Here is a 21,898-nt window from a genome sequence, read left to right as displayed (position 1 = left end):
GGGCTCTAGAGAGGATTAAGCAGCTGTCCGCTGACAGGAATTGTTTTCCTGCTCTAATTAATTTACATGTGTAGGTCGTAGATGAGGCCAGCGAGTATACCTGTTTAGTGAGAGATAGGGCTGAGTCAAGATAAAAGCCTAGAGTTTTTACTTCTCTGGCTACCTCAATAGTGTTTCCATCAATGATGAATGCCGAATATTAGGGTTAAGTTTTGCGATGTGAGTTGCGATGCCCAGGATGATAAGCTCTGTTTTGTCATCATTTAGACACAGGCCATGGTTGGCCATCCATGCCTGAACGATGCTGTAGACTCTGTTCACCAAAGCCAGATCTTCCCCATAATCCCCCGTGAGTGGTAAGAGAATCTGGGTATCGTCTGCATAATTGGTATATGTGATACCCAGATTGTCAAGATCGTCAAAGAGTGGCTTGGTGAAGATATTATAAAGTGTTGGGGAGACAGAAGATCCCTGGGGCACCCCACAAGTGATGGGTATCAAGTCTGCTGCGGCCGATGGTGAAAAAACCCTCATAGTTCTGTCGCTAAGGAAGGACTGTATCCAAACTATGGCTTCCTTAGAAAAGTGGGCTGCTGAGTCCAGGTGACTGCACAGGACTTCATGGTCCACCAAGTCAAAGGCCGCTGAGAGGTCTAATAGAAGGAGAAGTGCTAGTTTTCCCCTCATCTCTCACTGCATCTATTTGGGCTATTAAATCGATAAGGGCTGTCTCAGTGCCATGTTGTGGTCGGAAACCAGATTGGCGGGCGCCTAGGAGTAGGTTCGCCTCAAGGAAGTTCTGAATTTGGGTGTATGCTACCTTATGCATGTTTCTTAAACCTATCCCTTTTCCGTAAGCCTGAAAGACAACACCAGGGAAAGCACAGCTTGTGATGGCACATCTGGACTAGACGATCCGTGGGATTAGTTGTTGTAGTTGGTGTGTGGTTGCGTGACGGACTTGCGAGGTGCTCAATGAGGGCTTATGTTAATAAGATCATGTTTCTTACTTATTTTTAATGTTCACGCAATATCTTCAACAGGTGCTTCATGCACACGTGATTGAAGCAAATGATTTTAGAGATAGGGAGCATTTGGTAGCTATGCATCTCATAGTACATTGGATAATTCACAGTTCTTTTAAAGGATCTATTAAGGTTTACCCTCAAAATACTGTATAAAACACGCTGAATGCGCGTTTTGGCTCCATTCGATATAGGTAAAATTGGCGAATCTGAAAATGCGGAACTAAAGTGAGTGAGGGTTGCGGGGGTGTCCCCTGGATCCCTAGTTCACTATTTTCAGGTTTGAGCTGTGGGGGTGTCTCCTGCATACATGAACGGGAAAGCAGGTGTCAAGAGAGCAAATTCTGAAAAGCATGAATTGCAAAATGCGGCAAAGTGGGCCTCGCTATTTTGTAATTCGAGCTTTTCGGAATGCGGCATGATAACGTAAATCCAGCTATTATGGAATCAGCACTCAAATGCGCCCGCTGTCGCTGGAACATGACCCTGAACACCATTGATACATTATGGGACACGTCTTCATGAGTGAGCCACATTAGTTTCTCCACCTCTGAGGAGCCATGACCACACATATTCACTCAGTAATAACAATACACGCCAAATGGGTTCAGTAATGCCACTACTTACTTTGCTCACATGAAATTCCAGCTTCCGAATGTATCTTTCAATGAAACGAATTTCCTTTTAAAAGAAAGAGAACATTGTTAGACAAAGGTCTGTACTTGCAATTGCAAAGATAATAGCTACTAGCATGTGAACGTGTCATGCAGAGCGGGGACGCAGGCTTAGTCGGTGCTGGAGCTCTAATCATGTTGCAGAGTGAGCGTGATCTAAATTTGCCGTATCATTCCTTTTCCCCTTTTCAAATTAGATTCCAGGGGATAATTTCGAAATCCATCATTTCGACCTCATTACTTTTATTTTCAAAATTTTGCTTTTAAAAATGTGGGTTTGTTTTTTTGATAAATAATGTAGATCTGTAAAATGTTTTGTATGTTTCACAGAAGAAGTAGATCCTTTCTTTAGCATGCTGAAACCCCCAGTAATGGCTTGTTTACCCACCAATAGCTATCCTTCCTTCCTGCATGCTCCACATATTGATCAGAGAATGTTGTTATCTTTTTCTTGAGCTTGATATAGCACCTCATCTCCTACAGTGCTCCAGGTTTCTGTCCTTCTCCTTCATACTCTTTCTTTTGTCCCTGCTCCTCGCTAGTTCTCCCCCTTCCCTGCCTCTTCCCTATTGGTCCCCTCTTGTTCCAGTTTCCATACATCACCCTATGTCTTGGAGTTTCAATCCTCACCCTTACCGTTGGATGTGCGGCCATCTTCCAAATGTCTGAAGTTTCTTAGCTACTTATGGTAAGGCGTGGCTATCTAACATCTACGTGATTACCCTACCACTGCTGCAAATGTTTGCTTTTTATATGAAAATTTGAGACTGCTTTTGTTCGGTTATTCTCAATTAAACCCACATTTCAATGTGTCTTGGAATGGATGTGAGGATTACACTTTTGGTGGACCTAAGTCAATAATTGTGTACCCAGTGTACACCAGGGTTTGTTCACTTGATATTAAGTCACACCACTAGTCAACTGGATCAATTGGTTTTCTGTAGCGAGTTGGTATTTCCTACTAGTTTATATCAGCAGTTTGACTTAGATCAGACCCTCGTTTTATACTTATAAAAAAACACACAACATTCCCTTTTCTTCTGGGCCAGCACAAATACACTAACAATCGCTATGTCGACATCAACAAGAAGAAGCAGCAAACAGGTATGCTACTCATCAAATGCACGAGATGAATGAGACTGTAGGAGAGGAGCAGAAGCGTTCAGCAAAAGGTGGGTGTGTGGCAGAAGGAAGCTTCTGGGGAAGATTAGACTCCAAACATGAATTGCCTCTTACCTTATCCAAGTCATAGAAGTAGGCCTGCAACAGAAGCAAACATACATTACTACACATTTTCCTTTTCAATGTATCAACATACACAATATAAATCCACTAAGAGTTGTTTGCAGTTTTCTTTTTTTTATATAAAGTTGTGTATTTGACTAGATAGATAGACAAGAAATGCATAAACAGTGTGCAGGGCTAGCACTATGTTATTCGTTCTGTTGTTGCTGTTGGAAGTCTGATCAATTTTGGAGTGCTAGTCGTTCGGCCCAATCTCTTGCCATAACAGCCACTGCTTGTTATATTTGGACGGAAGCTCTTAGCCTTTTTATTGAAATTTCAATTTAAAGTCTTGGTTTGTTTAATTATTCCTTGCACTTTTAATTTTTAGAACATTGTTGTTTAAATTGTGCTTATTGTGTATTTTGTATCTTATTTAAAATGTTTTAGTGCTGAAGGTTTTTGTTATAAAGCAAAAATGTACTTAAATGAAAAAAAAGATAAATCCACTAAGGCTTCTTTACATTTATTTAAAATTAATATGAAGTTGTGTATTTGACTTGTTAGATAGACAACAAAAGCATAAACAGTGCGCAGGGCGCATCTATAAGCTTTGCATATCTCGGGAAAAGACAGGAAATGGGGCACAGGATGAAAGAAGAGATTCTAAGGTGAGAGGAAGAGAGGAGACGACCTATCAATTGAACTCTATAAATGATGAAAATAGATCCCATTAATTAGCAAAGCAATCTAAAAAGCATAGGCATACACTGTAGTATTTGTAAATGTTGCACTCCTGCGTGAAGGAGATCTTTTTCGTTGTTGCCAGACCACCAAGATCTTCCACACACACATCATGTCTTCTGTTAGTTCAGTGCTCTGAGACCTATGGGTGTGTAGCGCTATATAAGAAATACATTATTCAATTATGATTATCCACTTTTGGGAGGTGGACCTTCTTCCAGTTCCGCAGGTTGTCTCTCATTGCACAATCCACAGCTCTAAGAAGCCATTGGTGAGTGAGTCTTGCGTGTGTGTGCTCCCTAGCATGCGACTGATTCGCTGAGCAACATCCTCCCAGAAAGGTTATATTCTGCTGCATGACCAATACATGTGCAGTAGGACCCCCAATTTCAGAGGAACCGTTCCAGCAGGTAGCTCTGTCTGCGCGGCCCAGTTTGTGTTTCTTTTCAGTGGTCCAACATAGCTTAAATAGGGACCTCTGTTGCGTCCAGGTCTCTGAAACATGTTCTGATGTTTCCCAGGAAGTTATTCCAGTGGGTTTTGGAAAAAAGTGTTCCAAGTTCCCTGTCCCATTTGTCTTTTAGTTGCATTAAATATGAGTAAAATACACAAAAGCTGGCAATTCAGGCCATACACCTCCATATCATAAGGGAAAATCACTTAGTGAGTGTTTTAGTTAATGGCCAAAATCTGAGATGTGAAAATCTACTCTAAGATCAATGCAAACAGACTAGATCTGTGCATGCCTAAATTCATGAAACACAACCAGTTGAGCTCAACCAGGGGTAAAGAGGGCACCCACAAACTCTGTCTTTTTCTGGACTACGAAAGAATTACAAAGACTCTTACTGGACCCTTATCGGCTATTTCGATGGATGCTGAAAAAGCCTTTGACTGGGTCAGCTGGAATTGCATACCGTTTTCACATGATAATTTATGCGCGTTATAGGCGCGTTATAAATGCCATATCATATCGTATCATCATATCATATCATGCAGAAGACATTTTCATTTTTATTGTATTGTTGTATTGCAATCTTGTATGTCCAACATTTGCAAAGCAATTCAACTGTACTGATCACACGAACTGCCAGACTCAGCCACACTTCCTATCCATCACCAGGGTATGCATGATGTCCTGTGTACCCTTTGCCTGATGACCTCTGTGGCTGTCTAAACGGGTGCTATATTCTTAGCCAGATGTGGGACTGCCTTAAAACATACATGAGTCGCCACATCAGATCAAGAGTGGAGAGTATTCTGCCCTGCAAGCGAGCTTTGGTTCCATGTCTTTATATCGAAATATTTTATAAAGAATGAACATGTATCAAATATTTTATAACGAACAATTTTATAGAGAATGCACTTTTTGTTTTGTTTTGTGGAGTCTACCCCGAAGACCCTGTTTCCCACCCCTAAAAACCCACCCCAACCATCTCACAAAAATATGTAACCTTTTACCCCACCCCTAAATGCATTCTCTATAAAAATGATTGTTATAAAATATTCCATATATGTTAATTCTATATCAAATATTCGATATAAACACTGCATACCGCGAGCTTTCAGGTTTTCCCAAATATGTGTCGGGTGTATCTTGACTGCACATTATACCGTGTACGGCCCTAGTTGCAGTGTTAGGTATATCTGAGTTCTCCGGTGAAGCTCTTCATGCTGTTTGGTTACTATTCCCTATTCCACTCTCATTGGTTTACCAAGAGCTATACCCATGGCAGTTGTGCACATGTGACCTAAATGTGGTTGATCATCAATCTGGGCAAGAGTATGTTACTGCTCCCGCACATGGAGGTGTGTGTGTCCCCTTGCTTCTTAGATATTGCTTTGGCCCGCAAGCGGCGACGCCCACCTTCTGTCAGCCTCCTTTCATATGGGGCGGAGCAGGAAATGGGCACATAAAAGCAAGGCGTAATGCTTCCACGCCCCCATTCCCAGCTCTGTCCCATTTTCCAGCATCGACAGGGTGGAAGAGGGGCCAGAAGGGAAGCTAAGTGCTCTGGTGCGCTAACCCGCTCCGTCTTGTCAGTGCGCTGTGTTTTATGCCAACATTAGGTTTCTATGCAGGTGTAAAACAACTGGATCCCTATGGAATCCGTCTCGATTTAGCTCTTTTGAAAGAACAGGAAGATTCCATAGAAATCCATGAATCAATGCTGCCCGCAAACGCGCAATTTGCAGACAGTGTTTGTTTTTTCGCACGATGGGGAGGAAAACTGAAGAGTAAATGTAAACAAGGTTGGTTTTACAGTTCGGTATTCCCTCCACCTTTTGAGCATTAAAAACCACATTCAGGGGCACCTAACAGGATGTGAGTGCAAACGATACCGGCGCCCTGCATGCAATTTGCATTTGATAAAAAAAATAACCCTCTCTATGTGTTCATCTATAACACCATTTGGTGGTATAATGAGACCCAAATCCTTATATTTCATAACACATTCTAAATATTCAAGATCCAGAATACACTTGATAGTCACCCTTCTTCACCCTCCAAACTGCGCTTATTTAGTTAGATGCTGATTCCTGGCAGACAGACATCATATGTAGCAGCCTCTGAAGACTTATTTGAGTTATCTCTAGTGGTGTTTCCGCTAGCTATACACTAGGGTGAAGCAACTCAAACTGTCTGCCCTTGGCTGTTAAATCTCATGAATTTCTGGCTCCAATGTAATAGTTATTTCTATGTATTCACTTAATGATCCTCCGCTCTTCACTTGGCCTGTGTCTCCCCATATGAGTGAAGGATCAAATGCAACAGTCCGGGGTGGATACCCGTCGGGAGCAGCTGACACCCCCCCCCCCCCCGGGTGTCCACTACCCGCTAAATGAAAGCCTCCTTTGCAATCGATGTAACCATTTCCTTTGTGTTTGATATTTTTTCCATCAAATCCGCCAGGAGGAAGGCTTGGGGCCTGATTCATGGCATTTTGTGCACGGTTCAAAGTGACTTTGCACTGCTGAAAAGTGACTTTGCACTGCCGATGCAAACCCTGATTCCTGAAACCGTGCAAAGTGTATTTCTGAAGTGCACTTTGCACAGTTCCATGAATCAGGGTTTGTGTCGGCAGTACAAAGTCACTTTTCAGAATCGGGTCCTTGGTCTCAGGTTGATTCACCTGCCCTGAGTCGGAAGGAGATTGCATTCAAGCAGCGGACGTAAATACTTGCCAAGAATGAGGTCCTCTAGGACCCATCAAACACAATGGCTTGCGATCTCCTGAATACTGTGACAACCATTGGAATCAATGCGGAAGCCCACCTTGGTAGTTATTCTAGGTATCAGCAGAGGCCTACCAGCCCCAGCTTCTTCCCCACATTTACTGGGGGAATCCACCTTAAATACAGGCACACATCGTTGGGTTCAGCGCACTAGATGTTTCTGAATATTTCATTCATGCTGTATCTGACACCACCTACTTGTTATGATATGAAATGCATATCTTTATGTCATGAGACTTTACCAACTAGCCAATCATTCTGTGTGTCCCTCGTTACTTTCACGATTTTTTTTAACTGTAATTCATTTTAGGATTTGTAAAGAGTAATTTGAAAATATTGTGGTCGGTCATTGGCCACTATCCTCTTCTTTAATTGCCCCCTTTTTAAATAAAAAAACTGCAATCCAGTATAAGAATTGTTATCACCTTTTTTTGGCACCTCTGATTACCATTTATAGTAAGATTCCGAATGCCAAAATGCCAAAGAACAAAGGTTCAGTCTGGATAACAGATTCCAAATAGTACTGAGAAAATAAATAGAGCGGAAGTCCAGCACACTCTGTTATCCCAACTTTTTTCTTTGATTGCAGGCTCCCTGGTATCCAACATACAAACATTTTGTTATCCCGTATATTCTCTTATCCAGCACCATTGATCCCACAAAGGTGCCGGACGACAAAGTTTTACTGTACATGCCTCAACTTTACATCCCCACAGAACCCCAAAATGCACCCCAGACTTACCAGGCGAGAGTTTCTTTTGAGATCCTTCTGTTGGGCCGTCAGGAAATCCAGCTGAACTTGATGTGCTTCTAGGTAATCGCTGCAAAGTGGAAGTACAATTTTTAGTCCCGTTTCTATATCACAAGATAGAAATCCCATGCTCTGGGCGCGATGGTTGGGCTTCGTCGATGAGTATCATTCTCATCAGAGGGTCTTTTCAGGACCAGATGTTGCACTATCAATTTAATGTCCATCGACAAAGCATATCAAACTTCGCACCAGCTGTGCTCAACTCCTCCCTTTCGAGGGTAACATCATAACCCCACTTCTATGCCTTTTTATATGAAAAGAAACATTGCTCAACCAAGAAGCGTGCCATAGGCTCTGATGTCATTGGCATCGTTTCTTTTGTTTATTGAAATTGTTTTTCCATTGTGTAATGAAAATGCAGCCAACATTCAGTGCTCAGCTAAATAAATAACATAATTCAATATAAATAAATCGAATTAAGTGCCTTTCTGTTTACAAGTCGTTAGGTTTCTCAGTGTCATTCCAAATTTCGATCTGTCTGAAGTTCCAATGCCTTTTGTTGTTCTAACAAGTATGTTGTGTACACACTTTTCCGTTCAGGACTGGCTATGCGCTATATGTACCCAATCAACAAAGCATTACCCGAATACGGGCCGTGCAAATCATCCCTTGCGCTGTTATGGGCAAATGCACACAATATGCAGGAATTCTATTTATCGAGAAAGGTTTTGAGTACATTGTGGCGTGGCCACGTGGACAGTTCAAGACTGCGTCATCAGTCTGCGTGACCATACTCGGGTGTTCACTGGCTTCTACAGAAAGGTCCTTAGAAGCCCACTCGTGTGGAATTGGAATTGGAAAGAACTCCATGTCCAACCCACTCAATGTATAAGGGACAACAGCAATTTATGGCGCTGTTGCATAATTGTATATTAATGAAGGACCAGTATGATCCTTCTGTTCATTGCTCTTCCCCCAACACCTGTTTCTAATAGATGCAAGGCAGCAATAACAGTTGCTTAGTTGCGAGTGTGTCCATAGGTGAGTCCAGTATGCACTCACACATAAAATGGCCCACCCTGGTCCAGGACCTATACGTGTGAATTTGTGGATCTGTTTACAGAAGAGCTTCTGCTTTTCCAGCACAGATGCACATATGAAGATTACTATTTGTGAATTGGGCATAAAGTAAGTAAGCTCGCGCAGGTGTACACGGAAATGCAAAAAATGCTTCATGAATTGGTATCTCTCCACGGTACGACGTTGTTAAATCGCCCGTATCTTTTATTAGTTTTTTTTAATGCCGTTTTTTGTGGAAAGAACTCATCAAAACGAATGGGGGAAAGGAGACATAAGGGGTTAGGGGGTTGGGGAATATATAGGTAGTAAATAATAGGGAAGTGGGGCTTTGGGTGGATCCCCCCAATTTCTGATGAGTTTTTTCTGAAGACAATTGCTCTAAAAAAACACATTGACAAAAACCAGGCGATGTAAGAACATAGAACCCTCTCTACGTAATTCACCCACATTTAAAATAATGAATTACTATTTTATGACGCGCTTAATAGTCTCTCCGTGTACAACCGGGATTCAGAACGGGATTCGAACCTGTGTTGCTCTGCGTTGTCTTGCTTTGGAGACAAAAGCATTGCCCCTGAGCTATCATCCCGTTTTGAACCATTTCAGCATCATTAGGCGGAGCAATTTCTTTTTGTGATAAATAATACTTTCAACACAAAATTGTAATTTCTTCAGCAAGATTCAGATTTCATAATCATATATTCATTAGTCACAAACTCACTTGTTTTTTCAACAAAACCTTCTTCTTTAAAACAAATTAATTTTTGTTCACATCTACATGGGAATATCCGGATATATAGATAAGGCAACCAGAATGAGTTATGGTTGAGGCTGAGATTCCTTGATCAATGGGAGGAAAGAAGATGCTGTTTTGTTTCTCCAGGCGTGTGACCATCTCCACTTCCACAATAACAGATCAAGCCAATTTATTGCAGTCTCTAGGTCAGGGCGGGAGTAGATATCTCCTGAGGCACAGTGAGCAGTTTGGCCCAGTGCATAAACCAGTTGGAGGATGTAGTTGACTGATCCCCTGACACAGAAGGAGTGGAGATCTGCATCAGCCTGTAGTCCAGGTAAGGATAAATATGATGTATATCTTGGTGGCGCAATGGGACATTGTTGAGTCCATTACCTTGCCGAACACCCTCAGATTAAATTCAACCCAAAAGGCACAACCTTGTATTTTTTAAAGAGCATCCAAAATTGAGATGCAGAGGAACTTTCTGTGTGGTTCCCACCATGCTATCTGTATGTAGGTATCCTGAGAATCTAGCACATACAGCCAGTCACCTTCCATGAGGGCTGACAAAATTCTGCCCGAGGTGACCATCCTGAACCGTTTTTTGTTGGAACAAATCATTGAAGCTTGATAGGTTAAGAAATAGTCATCCATCCTGCCTTGCCATTTTTGGGAAGGGCAAAAAAGTGGGAACAGTAACCCTGTGAAATAGAGGTCAAAAAACCAAATAGACCTCTAACTAGTATTTGCCAATAAAGAGACAACACAGAGCAGATTGTGGTATGCCAAATGCAAGGTAACCCAGCATTTATTGCAATGTAAAACTGGGGAAAAGCAAGATTAAGAGCCAAGCTCTTGCTCAAGGTTTTTCTCCACCTCTCCACAGGAAACAGCAGTTTTTATAGACATTTTGATGTCACAGTTATGAAAACCTATTGCTCCTGGTTATTGGCTCCCTCTACTAAACTACACATATAATTCTATATGTCCAGAAATACTGATTGTATAGCTTCTTTATATAAGATCACACCCATAAACCATCCAATAAAAATGTGCTACATCATCATGCTTGAATATTATTGGTAGGCTCTAAATTACTTCTGCAGTGGAAAACGACATGTGTTTATCGGTTAACATGCGGTCACACTCTCCATGAACTGGCGGCATGATGACATGCTTTATGTAGTTGGGAAGATAAGGCAATCGTATCGCCTTTGTTCTTAATTAAATAAAACAGCTCATGTTATCTCTGCCATGATGGCGCTGAGTCTCAAATACCACTTCTAATAATTCCGGTCCTCCTTATCCTCGCAACAGTACCAGCGCCATTCTGTTCTTGACACATTTATGAGTACTGTTATTATGAATAATTCTGCTTTCTCCATGTGCGCAGTAATTATGTGTCTTTTAGCAGTATCCGACTTTCTCTGTCATGCCTTGTCGATCGATTAGATATTAATCTGCCTGCTACTTATCCTGTTGTATGTTCAGTTCATCCCACAGACTTCAAATAGCCTGCCGTGTTATCGCAACTTGATTTACCTTGACAGTTGGATGCACCCAATGGTATCTTGTTGCGCCATGTAACCCTCCCACTATGGAGCATTGGGTTTTGATATTCCTTTGAGGCAGCGACTCTCTAGCTGGCCAAAGCATTTTCCTGAATATATGTATTTGTTGAAATAGCGCTTAAATGGGTCCTTTCTTAAAGCTTCAGTGTTTAATTCTCTGCTGTGTTTGGTGCAGTTTTAAAATGGTAACTGCTTGTCACTTTATTTTTCTCTGCAGGGCACATTTGCTTGTTATTTACCGATTTCTTGGTGCATGCATGTCACTTTATATTTCTACCTATGGGTATAAGCCACCTTATCTGCCTATAGTTGTCCTACCCTACTCGTGTAGTGAGTCCCTATCCTGTGTACATGCCTTCCTGTCACCTAATCTATTCTATTTTAAAACACACTAATTGTGTGAAGCTGATGCCTTCTCTGTCTCCTACTTGTGTAGTGAAAATAACTGTCCTTTGCCAGCTGCATTTCCAGGAGCATTTAAAGTGCAGTTTCAAATGTGTTCTTTCTTATCTTATAATTTTGTTTCTTCTGAGGAAGACAGGGAGGCAGAGCCTGCAATAATTGCCCCACTACACCTGCCAAGAATTTTACTAAGGGATTTATTCAATTGCATCCAGCTTCACTAATTTCTGAAGGTTTGATGATAACTGTTGGGGGAAAATGGGGTTAGGGAGGTTGGAAAGTGCCTATACTTGCACTTCACAACAGAACAGGCATACGAACCCGTGGCTATCTTCTTCTATGATGTTAGGGAAGGGATACCAATCCCCCAGCTTGGGTGGACTGCAACTGCATCTACAAGCCATCAAACCTTAGGTGTGCCGCTCTGAGTGGTCACTGAACCAAAGAAACATTTAGCTATAGATGCTTTTTTCCTTGGCGTAGAGCTAGAAGACTACCTCCAACTGTCCCTGCTTTTTGTGTGGGATAGGAAACCCCTAAAGCCATCACTACCCATATGCTCAGTCTTCTGTCTAGAAAGCAGGAGTGGAATTTGGCCTGTACTTGACTATAGCAGAAAGGATTTTAGCAGTTAGCCTTTGGGAGAGCTAACCGTCATGGGATGGAAGAGGATGAGCCCATCAAAAGGGAGAGCCTTCACCTTTTCCTGAACTTCTTGGAGTTGTTTGGTGCTCTTTAGCCCCAAAACATTCTGAGATCCAGGCCCAGGCATATCCCCCTCACAGCAGTGTCCACATGTACAACCGCAGATTGTCCGGTCTGGACGAGTTTAGTTTGGGTCGGAGTATGTTTCATTTATGTTCTGTTTTGGTTTGGGCAAGTATAAGTGTCATTTTAACCTTGGGATAGTAAACAATAGAAAACATTCTGTAGTTTGTTTAGCCTTAACCTTACATTTTCAGAAAGAGAGCTTCCCAATCCACCATGGTGGAGATGGAACTGAACATTGATTGGTGCTCTTCAAGATTTCACAGGCCCATTCTAAACTGCCTTTCATTGTCCCAATTCAATCAGGAAGGTCCTGTTTAGGTACAGTTCCATGTTAGACCCAATTCAGAAACTTTCCAAATGAATTATCCAGCAAGATTCTCCTGAAAGTACAGCACAGCACAGCGTGGGACAAGAAAACCTGACATCCTGGTGGGAGCGCTGTGTATATTTGGGCAATCAAAGCCTGTATTTTGAAAGTTAATTTGAGAAGAGACTTCCATGTATTGACAACTTATTTCAAGGTTTATAGGTATTTAGTGATTTTAGTCAATTGATTTCAGTCAATTTTAGTCAGTGATTTTTGATTTCGCACCGTTCTTCATTTCAAGGAAAGCTCTTGTTTTAATTTCACATGTCATTGCTAATGCCTAGAAGCACAACGCTCAAGTAACTCTTCAAAAGAAGGCAAGGGAGCGCTTCTGCTCCATTCATCACTTTAAGAAAGTGTTTGTTTCATTTCTCTAGCAAGTGATAGAGTGCGCAAGGGTGTTCAAGTCCAGAAACATTGCGCCAGTTGATTTAGTTTAAGTGAGCATGCGTGCTGAATAGTTTATGGCAATTGAATGTTGTGCTGTGTCACGCCTGACTAAGATTAGTGTTCCTTTCTTGCTACCTGAAGCGAAGCCTGTTGAAGAGTAGCGTTTCCAGAATCACGCATGCGCGATTATAAATAGCGTTTGTTTTCTTCATTCCGTTTCTTCCACAGATTTCAGGAACAAGTAGAAAACCATTACTTATGAACAGAGACTATCTAAAGGTTGTTGCTAATCCCAAGTAAGAGAGACACACAGGAATACTAACTTCATAAGAAATATACCAAGGAAGGAAAGAAACCTTTCCTTTGAACTCAATTTTCAGTTTTAAAAAGAAGGTTTAATCTCACTGAGTTCAACTACAGTTAAGAGAGACAGTTCAGAAATCAAAGAGATGTAGAACCCCATCGCCCTATTGGGAAAATTATTCCTCCCTGTTCTTTGAGGAGGAAAACAGGTACAGCTTTCATTTTAGGAAGGGGGGAGGAGAATTAAATGAGATAAGAGTACATGAACAGATGTAACATTGTTTGTTTTCACATTTTCCATTTAGCATGAAGAAGGGAATTTGTTGTTTATTATTTTCCCCACTTACCCTTTCCCTTGAGGGTGTTTGGACTTCAACTGTGTACACTTCTAGTTGTAGATCAGGCATCTTGAGGGGTCTGTGGGGTCAAGCTTAGTCACTGGCATGTCCTGTCATTTTAGCTCCCCATCTGCAGGCCCAAAGCACTATAGACATTTTAAGAAGTTTGCAAAAAGAGAGAAGAACAAGTTACTCTCTTACCTGGTAACGTTCTTTCGATGGGATGGTCCGACGACGTATTCCATATCTATGACAGTAATCACAACAGCTGTGCTGCTTCGGAAAATCTTTCGGCATATGCATCCTGCGTCAATGATGTCAATATGCTGTCCTCGAGGGCCTCCGTCGAGCCGACGTCACCGGATGTTATAGGTAGGATGCATGACGCCCATAGCCTCAGTTGTAGTTTTTCCCCCCAGAACTTGTGGCACCAATCTCGTGCCAGTATGAACACAGAAAGCCTTGTGGAAACGTAAGCTGCAATCGCATAAGAACTTTTGTAGCGGGCTAGGCAGGGAGGGAGCGATATGGAATATGTCGTCGGACCATCCCATCGAAAGAACGTAACCAGGTAAGAGAGTAACTTGTTCTTCGAGGGGATTGGGTCCTCCGACGTATTCCATATCTATGACAGACACCCAAAGCAGTACCAATGTATGGAGGAGGGAAAAGGAATTTAGAATAAAGAAATTTAGAATGCCCAATAAAATTGCAGAGTAAAGGACCACCTTGCCAAAGGCCAGATCCTGCCAATGGATAGAATCTAGGGAGTAGTGTCATTCAAATGTATGGACCGAAGCCCAAGTGGCTGCTTCACAGATGTTACGAATAGGAACACCCCTCTGCAGGGCAGTAGAGGCAGCCATACCCCTAGTAGAATGGGCCCGTAAGCCTACCGGAGGGTCCTTACCCGCCAAGTGGTAACATTCAGAAATTTCCAAGATAATCCATCTAGACAAAGGTCTGCTTAGTAACAGCTTGTCCCAAACGCCTTCCAGCATAACCTATAAAGAGCTGATCATCCACCCTGATTGGGGACATGCGTGAAATGTTGAAACTTAAAGCTCTCCTAGGATCTAACCTATGGAGCCTCTCCTCGTCCTTACCAGGATGCGGAGGAGGATAAAATGCCGGAAGAATGACCTTCTGGCTTAAATGAAATTCCGACACCACTTTCGGAAGAAAGGAAGGACGAACTCTAAGGACAACCCTGTCCTTATGAAACACAGTGAAGGGGGGCTTAACTGAAAGTGCCTGTAACTCACTCACTCTGCAAGCAGAAGTGGCCGCAACTAAAAATACAGTTTTCAGGGTTGACAGTCTCAAAGGACAAGAATGTAAAGGCTCAAATGGAGCACCCATTCAAAACTTGAGAACAAGGTTCAAATCCCAACCGGGCACCTGGAAAGGTGACGGCGGGAACACATTATTGAGCCCTTTCAGAAACTGAGAAATTAAAGGGATTTTAAAATAAGAACACTCCTCAGACGAGCGCTTAAATATGGACAGCGCAGCCAGGTAACCTTTAATGGTACCCACTTGCAAGCCCTTGTGGGCTAAAGAAAGCAAAAAAGACAGAACCACACGAATGTCACATGAAAAAGGATCCACATTCTTAAACCTGCACCAGTCGCAGAACTTACTCCAACAGCAATGGTACAGGGACTTTGTTGCCGGGGCGCCTGGCCGAAAGCAACACCTCCATCACGTCTTCAGGGAGGTCCCAATCCTTATTTCTCAACCTTTCAGAAGCCAAGCATGAAGGTTGAGGGATCTGACCTCTGGATGGACACCTGACCCCCCCTCCCGTGAGAGCAGATCGTCTCGGTTGGGAAGACAACGTGGAGGGCAGATGGACAAGTCAAGAAGGTCCGGGTACCGCGTCCTCCGGTCCCATGACGGAGCAATGAGGATCATCCGGGAACCGAACCTCTTGCGGGATGACAGGGACTGGAGGAAAGGAAGACATTAGCCGTGGGCTATGATCTCTAGAACCCACACATCTGAAGTAATGGCATGCCATTCTACAAGATGCTGCACCAGCCTTCCCCTAACCGGCGAACCATGGGACATGGCCTCATTACTGAGCTGAAGGGGCTGCGGCATTGCCTGCGGGTCAAGAGGCAACTGCCCGAGTGGCCTTGGCGCCTCGAGTACCCTGTTTTCCACCTCTGGCACTCCTACAGTGGCCCCTTTGAGTTGCAGCTCCTCTCGATCTACTAAAGGATGAGTAATATCGAAAGGAACTGAGCTGAGCTGAAGGGGCTGCGGCATTGCCTGCGGGTCAAGAGGCAACTGCCCGAGCGGCCTTGGTGCCTCGAGTACCCTGTTTTCCACCTCTGGCACTCCTACAGTGGCCCCTTTGAGTTGCAGCTCCTCTCGATCTACTAAAGGATGAGTAATATCGAAAGGAACCTCCCCTCCATTGCTGTCCCCTAGGATTGGCGAACTGCAGTGCTCAACGAGTTCGCTGCAGCTTTGGAGGTCTGCAACCTCTCAAGGCTCTCGTCAGTCTTGCTGCCAAAAAGATGTCCACCATCAAAGGGCATGTTGAGGAGCCGGGCTTGCACATCAGGAGCAAACCCTGACTTCCACAACCACACAAACCTGCGTATTACGGTGCTCGCTGACATGGGCCGGCTGACACAATCTGCCATGTCCAGACCTGACTGAACGGACTCACACATGGCATCCTTGCCATCCTGCACCATGGCAAGAAAACCATCCCGTTCCTCCCCTACGGGAATATGATCAGCCGATAACGAAATACAGTTCCACAGAGTGTGCGTGAAACGTGATAAGGCACACACAGAGTTGGCTACCTGCAAAGCCATACCTCTTGAAGAAAACACTTTCTTCGCCCAGCCATCAAAACGCTTGTCGTCCCTATCAGGAGGGATGGTAGGGTACGACACCTGCTTTGCTGGGGCCGTAGCCGCCTGCAACACCAAACTCTCCGGAGTGGGGTGCGTGGTCAAGTAGCAGGGGTCGCTTCTGGCTGGATGGTATTTTTGTGGCAAAGACTTGCTCACTGCCGGGAGACTCTCCGGGGCAGTCCAAGTCGCTGCCACCCTTCTTTGCAAGGCCATATGGAATGGCAGTACCGGGTCAGTTGGTGGACCTTGGTCGAGGATATCCATCAGGTCATCCTGCAGAAAATCCAGTGGTGGCGCAGACCACCCCAAGTATTCCGTTACCCTCGACATAAGGCGCCGGTACGAGGACTCTGCATGGGTGCCAGGCTCAGGCCTACAGAACTCCACCTCTGGAGAGGTGTCCAGACCACTGGTGTCGTGCAATGACTGCCGCAGGTCTTCAATCTGGCTATGCCCAGACAAATGGCCTCATTACAACTCAGGCGGTAAGGCTTTTACGGCGGCGTAAACAGCGCCGACCGTTACCGCCTGAGTACGAGGTCCCTTAGCGCCATGGAGATTTTAACACCTGCTTTTAGCAGGTGTTAAAATCCTTGGCGCTAAGGGACCATGGAGTTAATTACGCCACCGTAATTTACGGTGGCGTAATTAACGCCTTCCCCACTCCCATTATGCCCTATGGGGCAAAATGGGAATGGGGAAGGGTAAATGGGAAAATGGGGATTTACCGCCCCGCCAAGCTTGGAATGGGGCGGTAAATCCGCCAACCACCATGGCGTAAACGTAGTTTACGCCATGGTGGTAAAGTCACGGCCCAGGCGGTAACTTACCGCCTGGGTCGTAATGAGGCCCATAATCTCATCAGGTACCTCCTCAGGAACCATACCTTCCTCAGACCCTTCATCCACCTCAGAAATATAATCCAGAGGCTGGAATGAGGGCACAGAAAAAGGGACAAAGACATTTTTGGCCTTGGCCAGAGGCTTTCTAGGGGGTTCCACCGTGCCACGGGGTACCTCCGACAAAACAGCCTTGAAAGGCGTCAAGGGTGTTGATGGAATCGGCGTCGACGTCGAGCGTGGTGCCGACAGCTTGGTCACAGTCCTCGAGGGCGGAGCCCCGAGCATGTCCTTCGACAGCCTGGGCGCCGATGGCGTTGCCAGCTTCCTCGGAGGCGGAGCCTCGAGAGAGAGTCCCGCGAAGACCTTGGCGCCGCAGGCGTCGATGTCTTCTTCGAAGACTTCACAGGCTCCGACGGTCTCGAGGGCATCGAGGACCGGGACCTGGAACTGACATGTCTAGAGCGACCAACCTTGTCCGACCGGGACCTTGAAGGTGCCTGGCGATCGCGACGACCACTCGAGCCCAAAGGCGTGCGAGTGGTGTCTCTAGCACGGTCATGGCCGGCGTCTTTCGACGGCACGGGTGGACCGGAGCCCTGCGACTGAAAAATCACCATCATCTCCTGCCGAAAGGAATCCCCTTCAGCAGGAGTGGAATGCTTGTTGGGACAAGCAACCCACCGACGGGCGGAGTCCTCAGACGAGGACGGGGAAGGCGACCGGTGATGGCGCTTCCGTGAGTGCCTCGAAGAGGCAGAGGAATGGCGGGACCTACTCCGGGACCGAGACCCCCCAGACCGACGATGACGATGCAGAGAGTCGCCCCTCGAATCGTCAGTTGAAAGGCCGGTGGACTTTGACTTCTGGGGCTTAGCCACCTTACCTACAGAAAGCTTCTTCTTACGCTCGCGCAAGGCCTTCGAAGTAAGCGACTGGCAGTCCACACAGTCATCCGTGTCGTGGTCCCCACCGAGGCACCACAGGCAAGTGACGTGCGAATCCGTCAACAACATCTTGGACCCACATTCCCGACACTTCTTAAAACCCAGCCGCGGGGTAGAAGAAGACGAGGACATCATAGATATTCACAAACTAACAGGTTTGAGGAACCAAAAGAACAGAACTCAGAAGAGTCGAGGCATGCCGAGATCTCCGAAGCGAACACGTTCGCGGAAAAAATGGAACTGAGGCTACAGGCGTTGTGCGTCCTACTTATAACATCCAGTGACGTCGGCTCAACGGAGGCCCTCGAGGACAGCGTATCGACGTCATCGACGCAGGACGCAGGCGCCAGAAGATTTTCCGAAGCAGGACAGCTGTGTTGATTACTGTCATAGATATGGAATACGTCGGATGACCCAATCCCCTCGAAGAATTGTTTCTGGAAGCAGTAGCAGAGTAAAGTGAAGTTTACAGGTGGGAGTTCAGCGTTTAAGAGAGAAATATTGGACTCAGTCTGCCAAAAGGATCATACTTAAAGAGTGTCTTCCATGAATGCGCACCAGTTTCAGAGTGAATAATTTACAGAGAGACTGAAGCTCCTTTAATTCTTGTTTGATGCGTTATCGTGAGTGGATTTGCAACAATGGCACAAGTGTCGCATTCCTACTCTGAGCCCATGTTACATGGTGGAGTTAAAGAGAGAGAGAGAGAGAGAGAGAGAGAGAGAGAGGGCGACCGGTAAACAAGAGAGCAAAGGCATGTCGGTATCTGAGGGAGGCGCGCCAGGCCAAACAGTGTGAGAGAAGAGGGCTATCGACAAAGCGAAGACAACATTTTTCCTCTGCTGAAGTGAGCGACGTGTTCCCTTTCGGAGACTCGGCGGGGAGAAAGACTGCTCATCGTACATGCAGTGTTATTAGTGTTGCAGACCCATCACTTCCATGATAACGTTCAATTGGAAAAGAAGCCTAAGAGCACATTTGTTCAAGTAGTCAATGTAGTTATATTTAAATAGTAGCATTCCTTGTTTGGTGGAACCTGGCAAAGTGTACTTACATGAAGCAAGCGGAAAGGAAAATCAAGTGAGATGTATATAAGTTATACTAAGGATTCCTCTAAAAGGTAGTAAGCAGTAGAGACAGTTAGTTAGGAACTCAGAAAAAGAAAAAAAAGAAGAAAAAGAAAATACTTTATTTCCGATGAGAACATTAAGTGCTAGTTGCAAGGGAAAACTGAACCACCACATAGTTTTAACTACAGGTTATACTGTGAAAATAGAAAAGTACCCACTCAACTAGTAGCTACCTCCCAGCTTCTTGAGGAGGTTAACAGGTAAGGCGGAAATCCTATGAGGAAGGAAGAATAGTGGGAATGATTAAAACTTCATGAAAGTGTTGAGTATGTAATTTATGTTCTTGTTATCCCTACTGCAGAGGAGAATCAGTGTGTTATTTTATCCACTACTCCTTTCCCTTCCCAGTGATTACTGACTCAGCTGGAGTAATTAGAGCTGGGTTGGAAGCACTTGAAGAGGGCCTGTGGGATTCAGCAGCTTTTGCAGATTTGGCAAGATGGACCTGACACTGTCATAAAATGGTTAAATTGGCTCATGATTGACTTGTGTGTTTAGTCCCGATGTATTATGAAGAAACCAATTGCCCTGATGTCTATGAGGTAGGGACCAGTAAGGTGAGCTCAGGTACGGTTTGTGGCACCACTTTTTGGATGTGTAGTATGAATGTGTATAATTGAGGCCTGCTCTGTTCTCATCATGGGTGGAACATGCAGCTCCTACTCAGGAGCAGGTGGGAGCGGTGGATCACTCTGCTCAGAAGATGGAGCCTGTCCCTCTACAGAAAAAACCAATTCTGATATAGCTCGTTTGGTAGGGTTCCACCATCCATGCAATCCACTTGTGAATGCTTGGTGTGGAATAAGAGGTACCGAAAGGCCTGGCATGAGCCTCAGCTGTTTAATGGCATGTGCTGTGCTCATAGCAGGTGATCTTGCGAGATGTCCTATGCACTGAGGATTCTCTGCCCCGGGATCTGCACCGTGCTCTGTTGCCTGTGGCAGGATCCCAGTAAAGTGACATGCATGCTTGGCGTATTGATGAAGCCCAGAGCTCTGGTATGTCTGGTGCACCATAGGTTGTTGGTCTCACCATTCCCCTAAAGGCTTCTTGAACTAGAGGGCTGCTGTCAGGTTCCTTTGTTTAGAAGACAGAAATAGCAGGCAAATGTGGGAAGGAGATTTGAGTGTGTGAGTGAGTTTATCTGGAGATTTATGTTTTCCTTGACTACATTTCTTCAGAGGTCTGTGACTTTCCCATTCCAAGATGGTGGGGTTATCTCTGATAACTGATTGGCTCTGAGGCGAGGACAGTGACTTGGAACCTTCAGCAGCGTTCTAAACTGCCTTTTGCCTAAGCTGTTCGGGACCAAGTCATGTTTTTTAGATCTCCTGGTGAAATCTTGAATTAAACTGTGAGTATTAACATTCACAGAATCCAGGAAGAGGATTTCACAGTGAGACACGTTCAGTAGTCTCAGGTGGGAGCGCAGTGAATTTGAGTAAAAATAATAATTCAGGAAATACTTAAAATACGTGTTCTCTCAATTTCAAGACTTTGGAAGGTGTGCTGAGCAAGTATTAGTTGCCGCTAAACTTGTTACAAGAATGTTACCTTGTGGATAAATAACAGCATAGCATGAGAGCAGCGCCATGAGGTACAGTAAGGCTTTTGGCAGTCCTCTCTTGCAGGTGCATTGAATTGTACAGATGAGTCGCTACCCTTGCACGTGTGTACTTCGAACTCTTAGGATGAGCCACATCTCCTGCATGCATGCGCACCAAAACTGCTGTTTCAAATCATATTGAACAGTAAAGACAAGCCGCAGCTTGTGCACGCCTGCGCTTTTAGTTATTGCGTGATCACTGGAAGTAAGGAGAGTGAGGATCGGGGAGAAGTGTTTAAGTTCTCCGAAAATACCTTGAAGGAGATATGCATTTAAATTCTTCCAAGCAATGAGAATATTTAGAATGTAAGTGTATGTAAATATCAAAGGGTCTGCGGTAGCGACCCTGTGGTTATGGGTAAATTGCACTTCCCGAAGGAAATAGCAGTTTTTGGGCAGCTTCTAACTTTGGCACAGTAAAACGAATTTGAATGAAACTTTCCAAAGAAAGTATAGACCCGACGCTGAATTTGGGTGCAAAGTTTTACGCACGTTCGTCAAGCAGGGGCAAGGGGCAAAGTCATAAGGGGGTCCCAAAACATTTGTAAACTGGATAGACATGAATGAAAAATATTTTTGCTTGTGGCTACAGCCCAAACCGCTGGATGAATTTGCACCAAACATGGATGAGGAGTGGTGGCATGGTCCTGAAAGCGTGCTTTTGTAAATTTGGGGTTAATCCATCCAGTCGATTTTTTTTAAAATGCCCAAAAAGTAGGTACAAAAAAAGATTTGTGATATCTCCATCTGGTCTGCGGAATTACATCCTGACTCGGTGTCCACCTCTGACACAATCAGAGAGTCGCGTAATGTTCATGGACTACGTACATGGCCACTGGTTGGTCACTTGAGAAACGTGAGTTGCATCAAATCTTTTGAAATAG

The 21,898-nt window shown here is 44.5% G+C and overlaps 1 protein-coding gene across 1 annotated transcript in view; it reads right to left on the bottom strand.

Annotated features, from left to right (window-relative positions):
- The window catches only part of RIPOR3 (RIPOR family member 3), an 898,683-nt gene that overhangs the window by 364,558 nt on the left and 512,227 nt on the right, over nt 1-21,898 (bottom strand). Inside the window, exons 6-8 of the mRNA XM_069651171.1 lie at nt 7,647-7,725; nt 2,936-2,959; nt 1,653-1,706 (exon numbers count right to left, since the gene is read on the bottom strand). Of these exons, the coding sequence (XP_069507272.1) occupies nt 1,653-1,706; nt 2,936-2,959; nt 7,647-7,725 (157 nt within the window). The remainder of the gene's footprint in view (nt 1-1,652; nt 1,707-2,935; nt 2,960-7,646; nt 7,726-21,898) is intronic.

The sequence above is a fragment of the Ambystoma mexicanum genome, chromosome 3p (genome assembly GCF_040938575.1).
Source record: "Ambystoma mexicanum isolate Mex_15411 chromosome 3p, UKY_AmexF1_1, whole genome shotgun sequence".
Taxonomy (NCBI): domain Eukaryota; kingdom Metazoa; phylum Chordata; class Amphibia; order Caudata; family Ambystomatidae; genus Ambystoma; species Ambystoma mexicanum.
Note: the sequence above shows the minus strand (reverse complement) of the source record. Positions and strands in the feature narration are given on the sequence as shown.